Source organism: Papilio polytes, unplaced genomic scaffold (assembly GCF_000836215.1).
Source record: "Papilio polytes unplaced genomic scaffold, Ppol_1.0 DF824492.1, whole genome shotgun sequence".
NCBI classification, from domain to species: Eukaryota; Metazoa; Arthropoda; class Insecta; order Lepidoptera; family Papilionidae; genus Papilio; species Papilio polytes.
Genome location: NW_013524712.1, coordinates 489,432 through 502,712, shown reverse-complemented (window position 1 = coordinate 502,712; position 13,281 = coordinate 489,432). Strand labels below are relative to the sequence as shown.

The following is a 13,281-nucleotide window of genomic DNA, read 5'->3' as shown; positions in this document are numbered from 1 at the left end:
TGATAGACACTCTTTAATTTGAATATCGAACTTGATCCAAAAAGGTTTCATATATATGCACTTCTAAGAACTTTTTGATTCACCTCGTAGATCTTTACTTAATTTCTTATATAATCGATTTAGATTACTCATTCTTTGTTTGAATGGTAGTGATTATCATTCTGCGATGTTTAGATTCAATAAAAATCGAGAAATAAATAAAATTTTTAATAACAAAACAAAACCGACTTCCAAACAAAATACACTAAAAACGAAATATTCTCAAAAAAAAAATAGTACACTTAAAAGTAACGTAATAATTCCTTGAAAATAGTAAACCTCCCTTATTGTAACTGTTATGTCTATATTGTACAATTATTATTACTTTGAAGTCAGTGTCAGTCAATTTAGATTCATTACTTAAACGTTACTATACTTACAATTGTTAGTTGTTATAGTAAAAATGTGGAAACCCTTACGTAGACATATCACTGCATACCTTGGCTGACACCGACATCAAAGTAATAATAATTGTACAATATAGACATAACAGCTACAATAAGGTAGGTTTACTATTTTCAAGGAATTATTTCGTTACTTTTTAGTGTACTGTTTTTTTGAGAATATTTTTTTTAGTGTATTTTGTTTGGAAGTCGGTTTTGTTTTTTTTAATGCAACGGGGTAGGAGTCGCGAGCAATAGCTAGTTAAATTAAAGGTAAAATTATAAACAATTAATATAATCAAAGTATCGTATATTTAAGTCAATTGTATATCATCACATCAGCGCTAGTGTAGAAGGCAGGTTACATGCGGGCGCGGATCCAGGAGTTGAAGGAGGTGACGCGAGCGAAGCCGGCGGGCAAGTTATGTTGGCAGCCGCGGATCGAACCGAATGACGTCACACCGATCTATCAAATGAGAACATTGTTATTACCATGGTTGCATTTACAGAAAGCAAAATCGCATATGTTACTAATATTACAAATACGAAAGTTTAGATGGATGTTTGAGTTTGCAGCCAAAACGGCTGAACAGATCTCGATGAAATTTGGCATAAACGTAGAGCATACTCTGGAAGAACACATAGTCCACTCATTTTTGCATTTTTTTAATTTCCACGCGGGCGGAGTCGCGGACGAAAGCGTATTATTTATAAGCGTATTGTGACTATTGTGCTAAATTAGCAGTCTCTGTATATATTTAACACTGACCAGTGTTCTCCTGTCGTCGGTGGTGAGAGGACCGCCGGAGTCTCCGCTGCAGGTGCTGACGCGGTTGGCGCCGCTGATGCAGAGCGTGGAGGACTGGATGGTGTTACCGAAGGTGCGGCGGCACACGTCGTTGGTGATAACCTGAACGCGGGCGTGAGACAGCGCTTGGTTGTTGCCGATGCTGCCTCCTGCAAACGACAACCATTTGTAGTAAAGACTTCGGGGGAAAAAACACGACGAGCAGGATTCAGTATTTAACATCCGTCAACTTCTGGTAATGTGGTGACATCTGAAGTGACGTGACTCTGTTCCCTATGAAGGAATTTCTTACCGTCTCTGGTCAGTCCGAAGCCAGCGGCGCGCGCCCAGGCGCCGGCGTAGCTGTTACTGCCAGAAGCGATGGCGATTACGTTGATATTGTCTGTAACACATTTCGGTATGAAATAACACGTCTTCAGTTGGATGTCTAAGATACTTTAGTTGAAGGCGTTGTACACACAATAATGTGTATATTGTAACATTTGTACATGTGTGATCAATAGATCATTTGTGAACGTATACACTTACTGTTAAGGTTGACTCTGTTGATGGTAATAATGGCGATGTCATTGACAAGGGTGTCCATATTGTAGCTGCCGTGCATCTCGACGCGGTTGGTGTTAATGCGGGTGCCGCCGGAGAAGAGGCGCAGAGAGCCGAGCACGACGGTGAACTGACGTGCCTGGGCGCCGCGCGTACGCCAGCAGTGAGCGGCGGTTACCAGTTTGGTCCCAGACAGCAAGGAGGACCCGCACGCGGATTGTCGCCCATCAGTCAGCGCGATGACGAGACCACCCTGTAACGAAACATATACCCTACAGACAAAAGCAATAATTTCAGTCTCATAAACGATGTTCAGCCTGATTGGTTTTACTAACGATTGCTTGTTACAAAATCTTCGTCTAGCGATAGAGACGTCAAACTTACTTCTTCTAGTCTTAAATTAGCTAAACATATGCTACTCTAGTCAAGATGAAAATCTTTATGTATCGTTCCCTTTGACAGTCCGTGATAATAGCATCTAGAACTCACCATGAAGGGCCATTCCCCGAGTCGGCTGACGGTGGAGCCGCCCACAATCCTGCTGCCATCGAAGTCCGCGGCGAGCTCCGCCTGGCGGATGGCTTCCGCCCTGGGGATGCCTACATTCTCGTGGTAGTCGAGCTCGATTTCCTCGTACTGGTCGAGGACGCGAGCGTTGGCGGCCAACAGCAGACAGGACAGGGCGACCAGAGCCAGCTTCATGTTGACTTGACTTGATTTGCACAATTCAGGTCCAGTCGTAGTTTTTATAATGCAAGATAACGATTATTGTAATTTGTTATGATAGTGTCTCAAATCGGATTAACGCTTTTGAAGATAATTCTTAATTAATTTATCGCTCATCACAAGATAAATTTTATTTATATCGTATTATTTACTTGGTACACGCCGACGCCGGCGTAAGTACATTAAGGCACCTTTCATCTAGTTAAATAATAAAAAACAAATTATTTAAAAAAAAAACTATACAGTAAAAAGTAACGAAATAATAAACCTCCCTTATAGCTGTTATGTCTATATTGTATTATTATTATTACTTTGAAGTCGGTGTCAGCCTAAGTATGCAGTGATATTTCTACGTAAGGGTTTCTACATTTTTACCATATTAATTGACAATTGAGAGGATAGTAACTTTTATGTAATGTACATTGACTTTTAGTATTATAAGTATGCTTAAATTGCTCTAAATTCGTGTGCTGAATAAACAATCGCACATCAGTTGTGCGATTGTCGATTGTTTTGCAGCCTTCAAACGTTTAGTTACAGAACTAAACATCGAGTAGTGTACCGCCATATAAGCTTATAGAAATCAAAGCGAGACTAATACGCGTTTCATAGTGTTACGAGCGTGAGGGGTAGAGTCAAAATGCCTTGAAATTTTCTGCGTTAATTTATTGGCGACTTAAAGAACAGGGATTCACTGCACTCACAAATCGTCCGTCAAGACTACACGATGCACGCAAACACTGAATCACTAACACAGCGCACTTTACAGAACACCACTGTCACTATTCACTAGCACTTTCACTCCGCGGTCACTTAATCTTCCTCGTAATTCGCTCAGGACTTCTTCTTCACAATTCACTTTCCACCGTATCACCCCCCGAGTCACGACTGACTCCCCTTATATACCCCGAATTTCGATCTTCTTTTCGTTATTCATTTGTCATTTTATTCCAGAACTTTCTCGATAGTCTGAATTACATAAATTACGATGCGGTACAGTAACCAATAAACCGACGCCTTAAATGTGTACAAAAAAGAGAAGAAGCATTGCCGTATATGGCTAATTGCTATTTATTATTTACCTGTTGTTTGCGCATAATGAGTAGTAAGAAAAGGCGAGTTTTATCTCATTGCAAGGAAGAAAACTTTTTTTATATAAAACACTGAGAAGTGTCCTGATTGTACAATTGTTATCCAAGTAATTATCAGATCTTAATCTATATTAATATAATAAAGCGTAAACACAATAATTAATTATATAAGGTGTCAGTAATCACAGCATATTTTTTAATAATCATACTGATATTATAAATGCGAAAGTTTAGATGGATGTTAGTTAGAGTTTGTAGCCTAAACTGCTGAACGGATCTCGGTGAAATTTTGTATAGATGTAGAGGATAGTCTGGAACACATAGACTACTTATTTTGTTTTTTTCTTTCCACATGTCTTGTGCGTGTGAGTACCGGAGGCCTGATTTAAGTCCCTTTCTCTTTCCATCCTTTTTTTAAAGGGATAGGACTTGATGAGGGTGATAGGACGCAAAGAGGAAATATCCTCTTTATGTGCATACCTTCCTTTGTCAATTAAGGGCATCGCATCTGCAATTGCGGATGTCTATGGGCATCGGTCTATTTGCCTTTTCTAGTGAATTTACATGAAAATGTTACTTAACATATGTTACTGAGAATATAGCTTTTGAATGGTAAAGAATTTTTGAAATCGGCCCCGTAGTTTTTTAATTATTACAATACATACAAAAGTACCCTCTTTATAATACAAGTACAATATATGACAAAAATATTAATTTCGCACGTAATTTGTTTTTACTTGATGGTATCTAAAAAATGTAATTATCTACAGAATTTAACTTTGATTGAAATTGTCTTTTACAAATCTGACTATTATTTTATAAGATATGACGAATACAAACGATAGGCGTAACCGTTACCTCGCGGACCTGGCTAATAATTCCTTACCGGTTTTTACTATCTTAGTAATCTTATTACTTTACTAAGATTATAAATGTCAAAGTTTAGATATATAAATGAATGGACATTTGTGCGTTCGTGCGACCCACCAAAAAAGAATACAAAACTTATATTAATGTGGGGTTGTGGCTCGATCAAATAAAAATAAACTCGTTAACTATCGCTGTTTTTAATATTTACACCATTTTCCAAAAAAACACATCTTATTATATCGTCGTTCCTCTTTTTTCTCTGACTCTCAACTTAAAACTAATTTTAAACGAACGTCAAAATATAAAATTCGAAATCAATTAAAAAGAAAACATATTAAAAAGAAACATATTTAACCTCTTTATAACTTCTTATAACCTCCTTATCCTACATTAATATATTTGTAGGCTTACTCTATGCCCATGGCGAACACCGAGCACTGGTAGGGCGGCCATTTTGTCATTTGAGTCAGTTCCATTTGAGTCGCGACGGAATGCGCGCGCGACCATGTGTTCGGTGGACGTCAATTCAATTTCAACTATCAAGACAACTATTTTGTTGAAATACCTAAGTACCACGCCTACAAGAAAATGTCATAAATCACCCAATATTACCTGATGTTAGTCGAAAGACTTCATATTCATATTATAAAGAGGAAAGATTTGTATTTTTGTATATATTTGATTCACGCAAAAACTACTGAGCCGATTTTAAAAATTCTTTCATCATTAGAAAGGTAATTTATCTGTGAATAACATAAGCTACATTTTATTATTACTAATGTTTAGGATCTATTAATAAACAGCGGGTTTCTGGACGGCGGCGTTAAAAATTCACTAAACATTAACTTTTCTTGTATTACGCTGCCTAAACCGTTAGAGGTATATAAAAATGATGTATGAAAGAATCTTAGATCTCAAAAAGTTCTACAGAAAAGTCAGCAATAGCGATATCTATCTTTAACGGTTTTCTTGCAATAACCACTTTTTTGTTGACAAAATGAATTAAAAACCACACGCTATTTGCGGCGTTCTTATATTGGTTTCTGTTTGTTTCCTACAAAACTTTGTTCAAATATTGAACAAGTAAACGAACGAACGGAAAATACAAAACACCAACAACAATGAAAACGTAGAGAACTACTACCAAAACACCAAAGAGTCTCGGGGACCCGGAAAGTATATGTGTGGCGAGACATTCTTCTCAACATCGTGTGTTAATACAACGCGGTCTCGCCACAGCGCCATCTGTTAGTGCACGGCAAAAACGACGCCAACAGTTTCAATTTAACACACATTTGTATATAAAAGTAAATATTTAAACGAGCTATAATTTGTAAACTACAAGATATAATTAAAAGAAATTTTTCTAATATAAACAATTCTTGTTTTTTTATACATGTTCAAAATTTCAACCTTCTATCTTTATCCACAACAAAGTTATAAGGGGGTCAAAGGTCCGAAGCGCTTCGAGAAGTGTTCGGCTGAGCTCGCCTAGGCGGGAGCACTGCCGTGTACACTGAAATCACAGAGACGAAGCCAACGCATTGGTACCGTTGACAAAGACAGCCGGAATCCCGTCGAAACCGGCTCCTTTCTTAGTATCAAGTCTTTTAAAACTCCGTTAACGTCACCTTTAGTAACTGACTAGCTATTCCCGTACGGCTTCATCCGCATGAAATTAAAAAAAAATTAATGGTTTTTTGTTTTAATGTTAACATTTGTGGAATTATCAATTGAAGATGACAACATTACCGTTACCATAATTAGCAGAATTTATAGTCTTTTTCCCACATGAATGGTTTTTTACAATTTACCTACTAAGATTAATGGCGTGAAAATATATAGCCTAAAGCGTGTCTTAAGTGTAGGGCTTTTTATTAATGAAAGAATTATTCAAAAACTAGCTGCTCCCGTGCGACTTCACCCGCATGAAATAATGAAAATTTTATTTTATTGTTTACATTGGTCAAATTATCACTTACAAATGTCAAAATAACATGATATGATGACAATTTTTCTTCCTTGACGTTGGCAGCAACTTATGGTCTCTTTCCCACATTAGGGTTCTTATCCAAAATCATTACACTCTAAGTTTAATGGCTTGAAAATATATAGCCTAAAGCGTGACGTAAGTGTAGGGCTTTTTATTAAAGTAAGAATTATTCAAAAATATGCTGTAATTGCTGACATCTTAGGTTACAAGAAGTGTGTGTTAACTCTTTACCGTATTTTAAAATGTTTACGCTTTAAAAGTTTGGGACACTACGCGTACAAAGTTCGTCTTTACTAGAAGGACGAGTGGAACTAGTGTGGTATAAGATGCAACGATCTTGAAAATCGATTATGATGGCAAGATTCGTGTTTTAATATAAAGGGTAAATAATAAGTATATTTTATTTAAAGTATCTTTTATTTAAATTTTGATTAATCAGATGTAAAGAGTAACAATTCAAATGCGGGCGCGGATCCAGGAGTGGAAGGAGGTGACGCGAGCGAAGCCGGCGGGTAGGTTGTGTTGGCAGCCGCGGATCGAGCCGAATGACGTCACGCCGATCTGTCAGACGAGAACATTGTTAAAATATTGTGAGAAACTTTCTTAGATTATAAAGTGCCAAATGAGCAAGCGGCCTCATGAAACCCCCGAAATGGCATAGCAACCGCCGGTAGACATCCGCTATTGCAGCTGACTACCCTTAATCGATGGAGGAGACGCACATAAAGAGGATATTTCCCCTTCGTATGCGTCTCCTCTACAGTCAAATTCAATTTACTTTTACATCCTTTCCTCAAAAGTAAGGATAAAGACTTTAATTAGGCATCCGGCACCACACTCCTTAAACTGTACGCGGAATTGCTTTCACTTCACGCTAGTCTTGTGTGTGGTTGTGGTATTGGACGAGCCTTATAGTTTGAGATGTTGAGGGCTCTACCACTGTTAATTCTAAACTTTAAGTCGTATTATCAAAGGATGATAAGGTTCTTGGCCTCGGGTTAAAGCTGGGATTGTTTCTTATTATATGTAACACAGACCAGTGTTCTCCTGTCGTCGGTGGTGAGAGGGCCGCCGGAGTCTCCGTTGCAGGTGCTGACGCGGTTGGCGCCGCTGATGCAGAGTGTGGAGGATCGGACGGTGTTGCCGAAGGTGCGGCGGCACACGTCGTTGGTGATGACCTGCACTCTAGCATGCGACAGCGCCTGGTTGTTGCCGATGTTGCCACCTGCAAACGGTTATAATTTGCGTCACAAAAGCAGAAGTAATAGTCTTCTTTAATAATAATCTACACTAATATAATAAAGCGTAAACACACACTACTTCGTGGCGTAGGATGTCAGCAATCACTGTGTATTTTTTAATAATTATATCTTTTATAAAAAGCCCTACACTTCGACACGCTATAGGCTATATATTTTTACATTGTTAAACTTAGGTGGTAAATAAATTGGAAAAAAGCCTTCATGGGAGAAAGGAGCCATAAGCTACAAGCTGCCAACACTATGGAAGCAAGCTTATTATGGTAATGATAATTGGTATCCAATGTCAAAGGCCTTCATTGTATGAGCATTTAAATTTTAACATTTTTTCAATTGAGAAATTGACAAATGCAAACAATGAAATAAAGATTTTATAATATCATGCGAATAAATCCGCACGGGAACGGCTAGTGCAATATAAACTAGAATGAAATCAAAACAGCAAAGATAATAAGGTCTTGTGAGTCTACGCAGATTTAGAGCATGGAGTAGTACATGCAATAGATTGGTCCGACACATAAAATAGTTTGTTTAGATAAATACAATGTGTCGCTCTCTGTCGGGAGATTTAGGCGATTAATCAAGTATAACTAGTGCTTGTTTTAAATCAAGGCACACAAACACAATTCTAGTTTCTGGTAATAATAAAATTTATGAATTAATTTTTTAATTTTTCCATTAAAAAGCGATGGAAGGGATATTTTGAAAAACTGATGAACGAAGAGAATGTTTGGAGTGGGGTGTTGGAAAACATACCTATTAATATTGGTATAGTGAAAGAGATTAGTGTGGATGAGGTAAAGAAAGCAGTGCAAGGTATGAAGAACGGAAAGGCCGTTGGGCCGGATGGAATACCAGTGGAAGTATGGAAGCTGCTAAAGTCGGATGGATGGGTGTGGCTGACTTTATTCTTCAATAAGTTGTTACAGGAAGAGGTAATTCCAGACGAGTGGTGCGGTAGCGAGCTGGTACCCATTTATAAGAATAAGAGGGATGTGCAGGACTGTAACAACTATAGAGGAATAAAGCTCATGTCACACAGTATGAAAGCTTGGGAAAGAGTGGTAGATGCAAGAATCAGAGAAGAAAGTGAGGTATCTCGGAACCAATTCGGATTTACGCCAGGTCGGGGGACTACGGACGCCATTTTTGCCATTCGCCAGCTGTGCGAAAAATTTAGGCGTGTGCATAAGAACCTGCACATGGTGTTCGTAGACCTCGAAAAGGCGTATGATAGGGTTCCGAGGGATGTTTTGTGGTGGGCTTTGAAAGTAAAAGGAGTGCCTGGGAAATACCTGCAGCTTATTCAGGCCATGTACTGGCGAGCCAGTACATACGTCCGGTCCGCTGCTGGCGATAGTGACAGGTTCGGTGTCTCGGTGGGTTTACACCAGGGGTCGGCTTTAAGCCCGTATCTGTTCCTCCTGGTTATGGATGCTTTGACATTAAACATACAGGAGGAGGCACCCTGGTGTATGCTTTATGCCGATGACATCGTGCTTGTCGGGGAGGATGAATGCGAGGTACAGAGCAGGTTGGAAGAATGGCGGGTTAAATTGGAGGGAGCTGGTCTTAAAATCAGCAGGACCAAAACTGAACATTTGTTTTGCGATTTTGGCGGTCCGACCAGCTTCTCTCCAATCGCCTTAAATGGTGTGCCTCTACCAACCTGCTCCGACTTTAAGTACCTCGGTTCTCTAGTCCAGTCCGACGGTGGCGTTGACCGAGACGTAAAAAGCCGAATAAATGCAGGTTGGATGAAATGGCGACAGGTTACTGGTGTGACTTGTGATCCAAGAATGCCTCTTAGGCTTAAGGGACAGATCTACAAGTCCATCATAAGACCTGTCGTATTGTATGGATCTGAATGCTGGGCCACCAAAGTTGCGGATGAAAGGAGATTGCATGTGGCTGAGATGCGTATGTTAAGATGGATGTGTGGTGTGACAAGATTGGATAAAGTTAAGAATGTGTACATTAGAGGAAGTTTGAAAGTAGCGCCAGTGGTGGAGAAATTGAGAAGCAAAAGGTTAGCGTGGTATGGACATATTATGCGACGAAATGATGAGGACATAAACCAGAAAGTGTTGAGATTGAATGTGGATGGCTACAAAGGAAGAGGAAGACCGAAGAAAGTATGGATGGATTGTGTGAAGGAAGATATGCTTAAGAAAGGAGTGGATTCAGATATGACGGCTGATAGAGATGTATGGAAGAGCAGCACATACTGTGCCGACCCTCCATAAGGGATAAGGGCAAGTGGATGATGATGATGAATAAAATTTATATTAATCTTACCGTCACTGGTGAGTCCGAAGCCGGCGGCGCGCGCCCAAGCACCGGCGTAGTTGTTATTGCCGGAAGCAGGAGTTACCGTGTTGATGTTGTCTGTGAAACATTTTTTTAAATAATGTCATCTAGTTTGACTCAAGTAGCTTACACATTCTTCTAGTGTCCATGGAATTGTCATACTTTAAGAATACGCTTTAACATCTTTGCAAGAAAGGGCCAGCTCGCCCAGTGTTATACCACAACCACACATAAGATAGGTGTGAAGTGGGAGCAATTATAATTCCTTTTCCTTCCCACCCTTTCTCTTGAACGGGATGTGAAACGTGGATTTAACGGTGGAACACGCATAGGAAAGAAAAACATTCTCTTTATGTGCGTCTCCTCCTTCGTCGATTAGCAACGCATCTGTAATTGCGGATGTTGGGTAGCGGTCGCTTCTCCAGTTTGCTTGACTCAGGTGGCCGCTTGCTTCCAAAAAAAAACTTTTGCAACAAACTCCTGTGCCCTATGCCCACAATAGATCATTGCCTGTCCAGATAATATAGTCTTACTTGAACTATGAATTAGGATGATCTTGCCAATTGTGGAAACTATTTCAAAGATGCTGTGATAATTATTGTAAGACACTTACTGTTGAGATTGACTCTGTTGATGGTAATGATAGCGATGTCGTTAGCCAAGTTGTTCATATTATAGCTGCCGTGCATCTCTACGCTGTTGGTGTTGACGCGGGTGCCGCCGGAGAAGAGACGCAGTGATCCGAGTACGACGGTGAACTGACGAGCCTGTGTGTTGCGCGTACGCCAGCAGTGGGCGGCGGTCACCAGCTTGGTCGCAGACAGGAGGGAAGAACCACAGGCTGATGTGCGTCCGTCAGTCAACGCGATGATAAGACCACCCTATATACATAGAAGTTTCAAACACGTGCGATGGTTAGGCGCAAGGAACTAAAGCTTAGCTTCCCAATATCATAGTAATGATACAGTTATGAGTTCCAATTTATCATGTCTTCTTAAAATTATCCAACAATTCACAGACTCTCACCAAACTTTATATCCCTTTTTTTGCCTACATTCTCCTTCTACTGGTGAATATAAGTGTTCAGTGCAAAATATAACTTCTTTGGCTCAGAAGTGTGAATATAGCTAATAGTGTTGCATACTGGCCACCAAGACTTACGTGGTTTGTATTAAAGATATAAAAAAAGAAGAAGAAAAAGTTCACCATGAAGGGCCACTCTCCGAGGCCGTTGACGGTGGAGCCGCCTACGATCCTGCTGCCATCGAAGTCCGCGGCGAGCTCCGCTTGGCGGATGGCTTCCGCTTTAGGGATGCCGACATTCTCGTGGTAGTCGAGCTCGATTTCCTCGTACTGGTCGAGGACGCGAGCGTTGGCGGCCAACAGCAGACAGGACAGGGCGACAAGACACAGCTTCATGTTGTTACTAGATGTGTTCTAATGTTCATTCACAGCTTTTATAATACATGATAACGATTATTGTAATTAATAAGATTATAAAGTGGATTACCATTGTATGAAGATAAGATTTAATTATCTAACGAGATTGAACTTTTCTTCTTAATTTCAATTCTCATATAATTGTTATAACGTAAAGATTTAAACCTCTCGTGGGTTCTATTCATCAAGGTGATATTGCAATGATTCTGTCAGCAACCACCCTAAAATCTGACGCAATCTGTGCGTTTTAACCAATGCTAACAGTAACCAAGTGTCTATATCTAATCTAAAAATTATAATAAAATCGTAAGGCATCCCAATTTCGCGAAGATAATGTGTTTGTGTTGCTGATAACGATAATCGCATTTAAAATTGTTTTGTCTGTCTGTTCGCAAGCCGCAATAATTCCGGATAACCGACGAAGCGGCTGAACTGATTTTGACTGGACTTTAGAAAGTTAAGCTAGTAAGTTAAGCTCAAGTTCTGTTGAGTTTGGTGCCGGAGCCAAAATTTTATTTCTTTTCCCTGTCACACCCTTTCTTAAGAGGAAAGCATGAGAAGGAAAAGTGAATATGACTATAGAGGAGACGCATACTCGTAGGAAGGGGAAATATCCTCTTTATGTGCGTTTCCCTTGTCAATTAAAGGTAGGCGACGCTTCGACAATTGCGGATGTCTATGGGCTGTCGCTTTACCATTTCGGCGGTTTCAGGTGGCCGTTTGCTCGTTTGCCAGCTTATTGTATAAAAAAGCTGCTGCTTTTCTAGAGCATGGACGACACCTATCGAATGGGGTACAGCAATAGATATAGGGAGGCATGAGAAATGTGTGACGACTGAAATAACAGAAAGGATACTTAAAGGACCATAACCTAATGGGCCCCTTTATGATAAAAAGATAAAATGATCATCTCTAAATTTTGATGATACTAGCTGTTGCCCGCGACTTCGTTCGCGTGGTGTTAAAAAACATACGAACTATATAAATAACAAAAGATACGTATCTCTTGGGAACCGGACATTTCTCGGGGATGAACCTTATCCCATGTGTTCTCCTTTGTTTTATATCTGTGCCAAATTTCAATAAGATATGTTGAACCGTTGCAGAATGATCGTGTAAACATTAAAAAAACTAAATTAATGAATCCCACGGGAACCGTAACTATTCCCGGGATAAAAAGTAACCTATGTGTTTTTCCAGATTATACTCTAAAACCGTGCCAAATTTCATGGAAATCTGTTCAGCCTATCAGCTATAAAACGCTAACAAACATCCATCCATCGTAACTTTCGCATTTATAATATTCTTATGACATGACTTATATAATGATGCAAATATAACAGCGTATACATATATTGTATCTATAAATCGTTGGCTTCAATGTCATTAGGTATCTTAGTTAATTAGTTTAGATAAATTGTTATGTAAACGGAGTAAATGCTCTGCCACATGTGCGGCACCGCGCCGCCGCGCCTGCGCCGTGCGGGAATGGCAAATAACTCATCTATACTTCTATACTATTATACTATTATACTTTTACTATATACTATTACCATTTACTATTACTATATTATTATTTACCTTAATATTATAAAGAGTAAAGATTTGTATTTTTGTATGTATTGTAATAACTCAAAAACCACTGGGCCGATTTTAAGAATTCTTTCATCATCAGGAAGGTAATTTATCTATGAGTAACTTATTATTTTATATTACTAATGTTTAGGAAGAAATATGAGTAGAAACATCCTGTTTATTAATAAACAGCGTGTTTCTGGACGGCGCGCCGCAGATAATAACGATATTGCAGCTTTTACAT

General features: G+C 39.3%; 2 protein-coding genes across 2 annotated transcripts; both read right to left on the bottom strand.

Annotated features, from left to right (window-relative positions):
• Positions 1 to 715: 715 nt before the first annotated feature.
• On the bottom strand, positions 716 to 2,498 carry LOC106106283 (collagenase-like). The gene is made up of 5 exons (XM_013286877.1): positions 2,263 to 2,498; positions 1,759 to 2,026; positions 1,523 to 1,612; positions 1,192 to 1,379; positions 716 to 888 (listed from the first exon to the last, which is right to left on the bottom strand). The coding sequence occupies exons 1-5, from the start codon at positions 2,473 to 2,475 to the stop codon at positions 784 to 786; spliced, it is 864 nt and encodes a 287-aa protein (XP_013142331.1). The 5' UTR covers positions 2,476 to 2,498; the 3' UTR covers positions 716 to 783.
• A 4,374-nt stretch (positions 2,499 to 6,872) lies between these two features.
• On the bottom strand, positions 6,873 to 11,441 carry LOC106105824 (collagenase-like). Its single transcript, XM_013286312.1, has 5 exons — positions 11,229 to 11,441; positions 10,636 to 10,903; positions 10,011 to 10,100; positions 7,491 to 7,678; positions 6,873 to 7,014 (listed from the first exon to the last, which is right to left on the bottom strand). The coding sequence occupies exons 1-5, from the start codon at positions 11,439 to 11,441 to the stop codon at positions 6,910 to 6,912; spliced, it is 864 nt and encodes a 287-aa protein (XP_013141766.1). The 3' UTR covers positions 6,873 to 6,909.
• Positions 11,442 to 13,281: the final 1,840 nt, after the last annotated feature.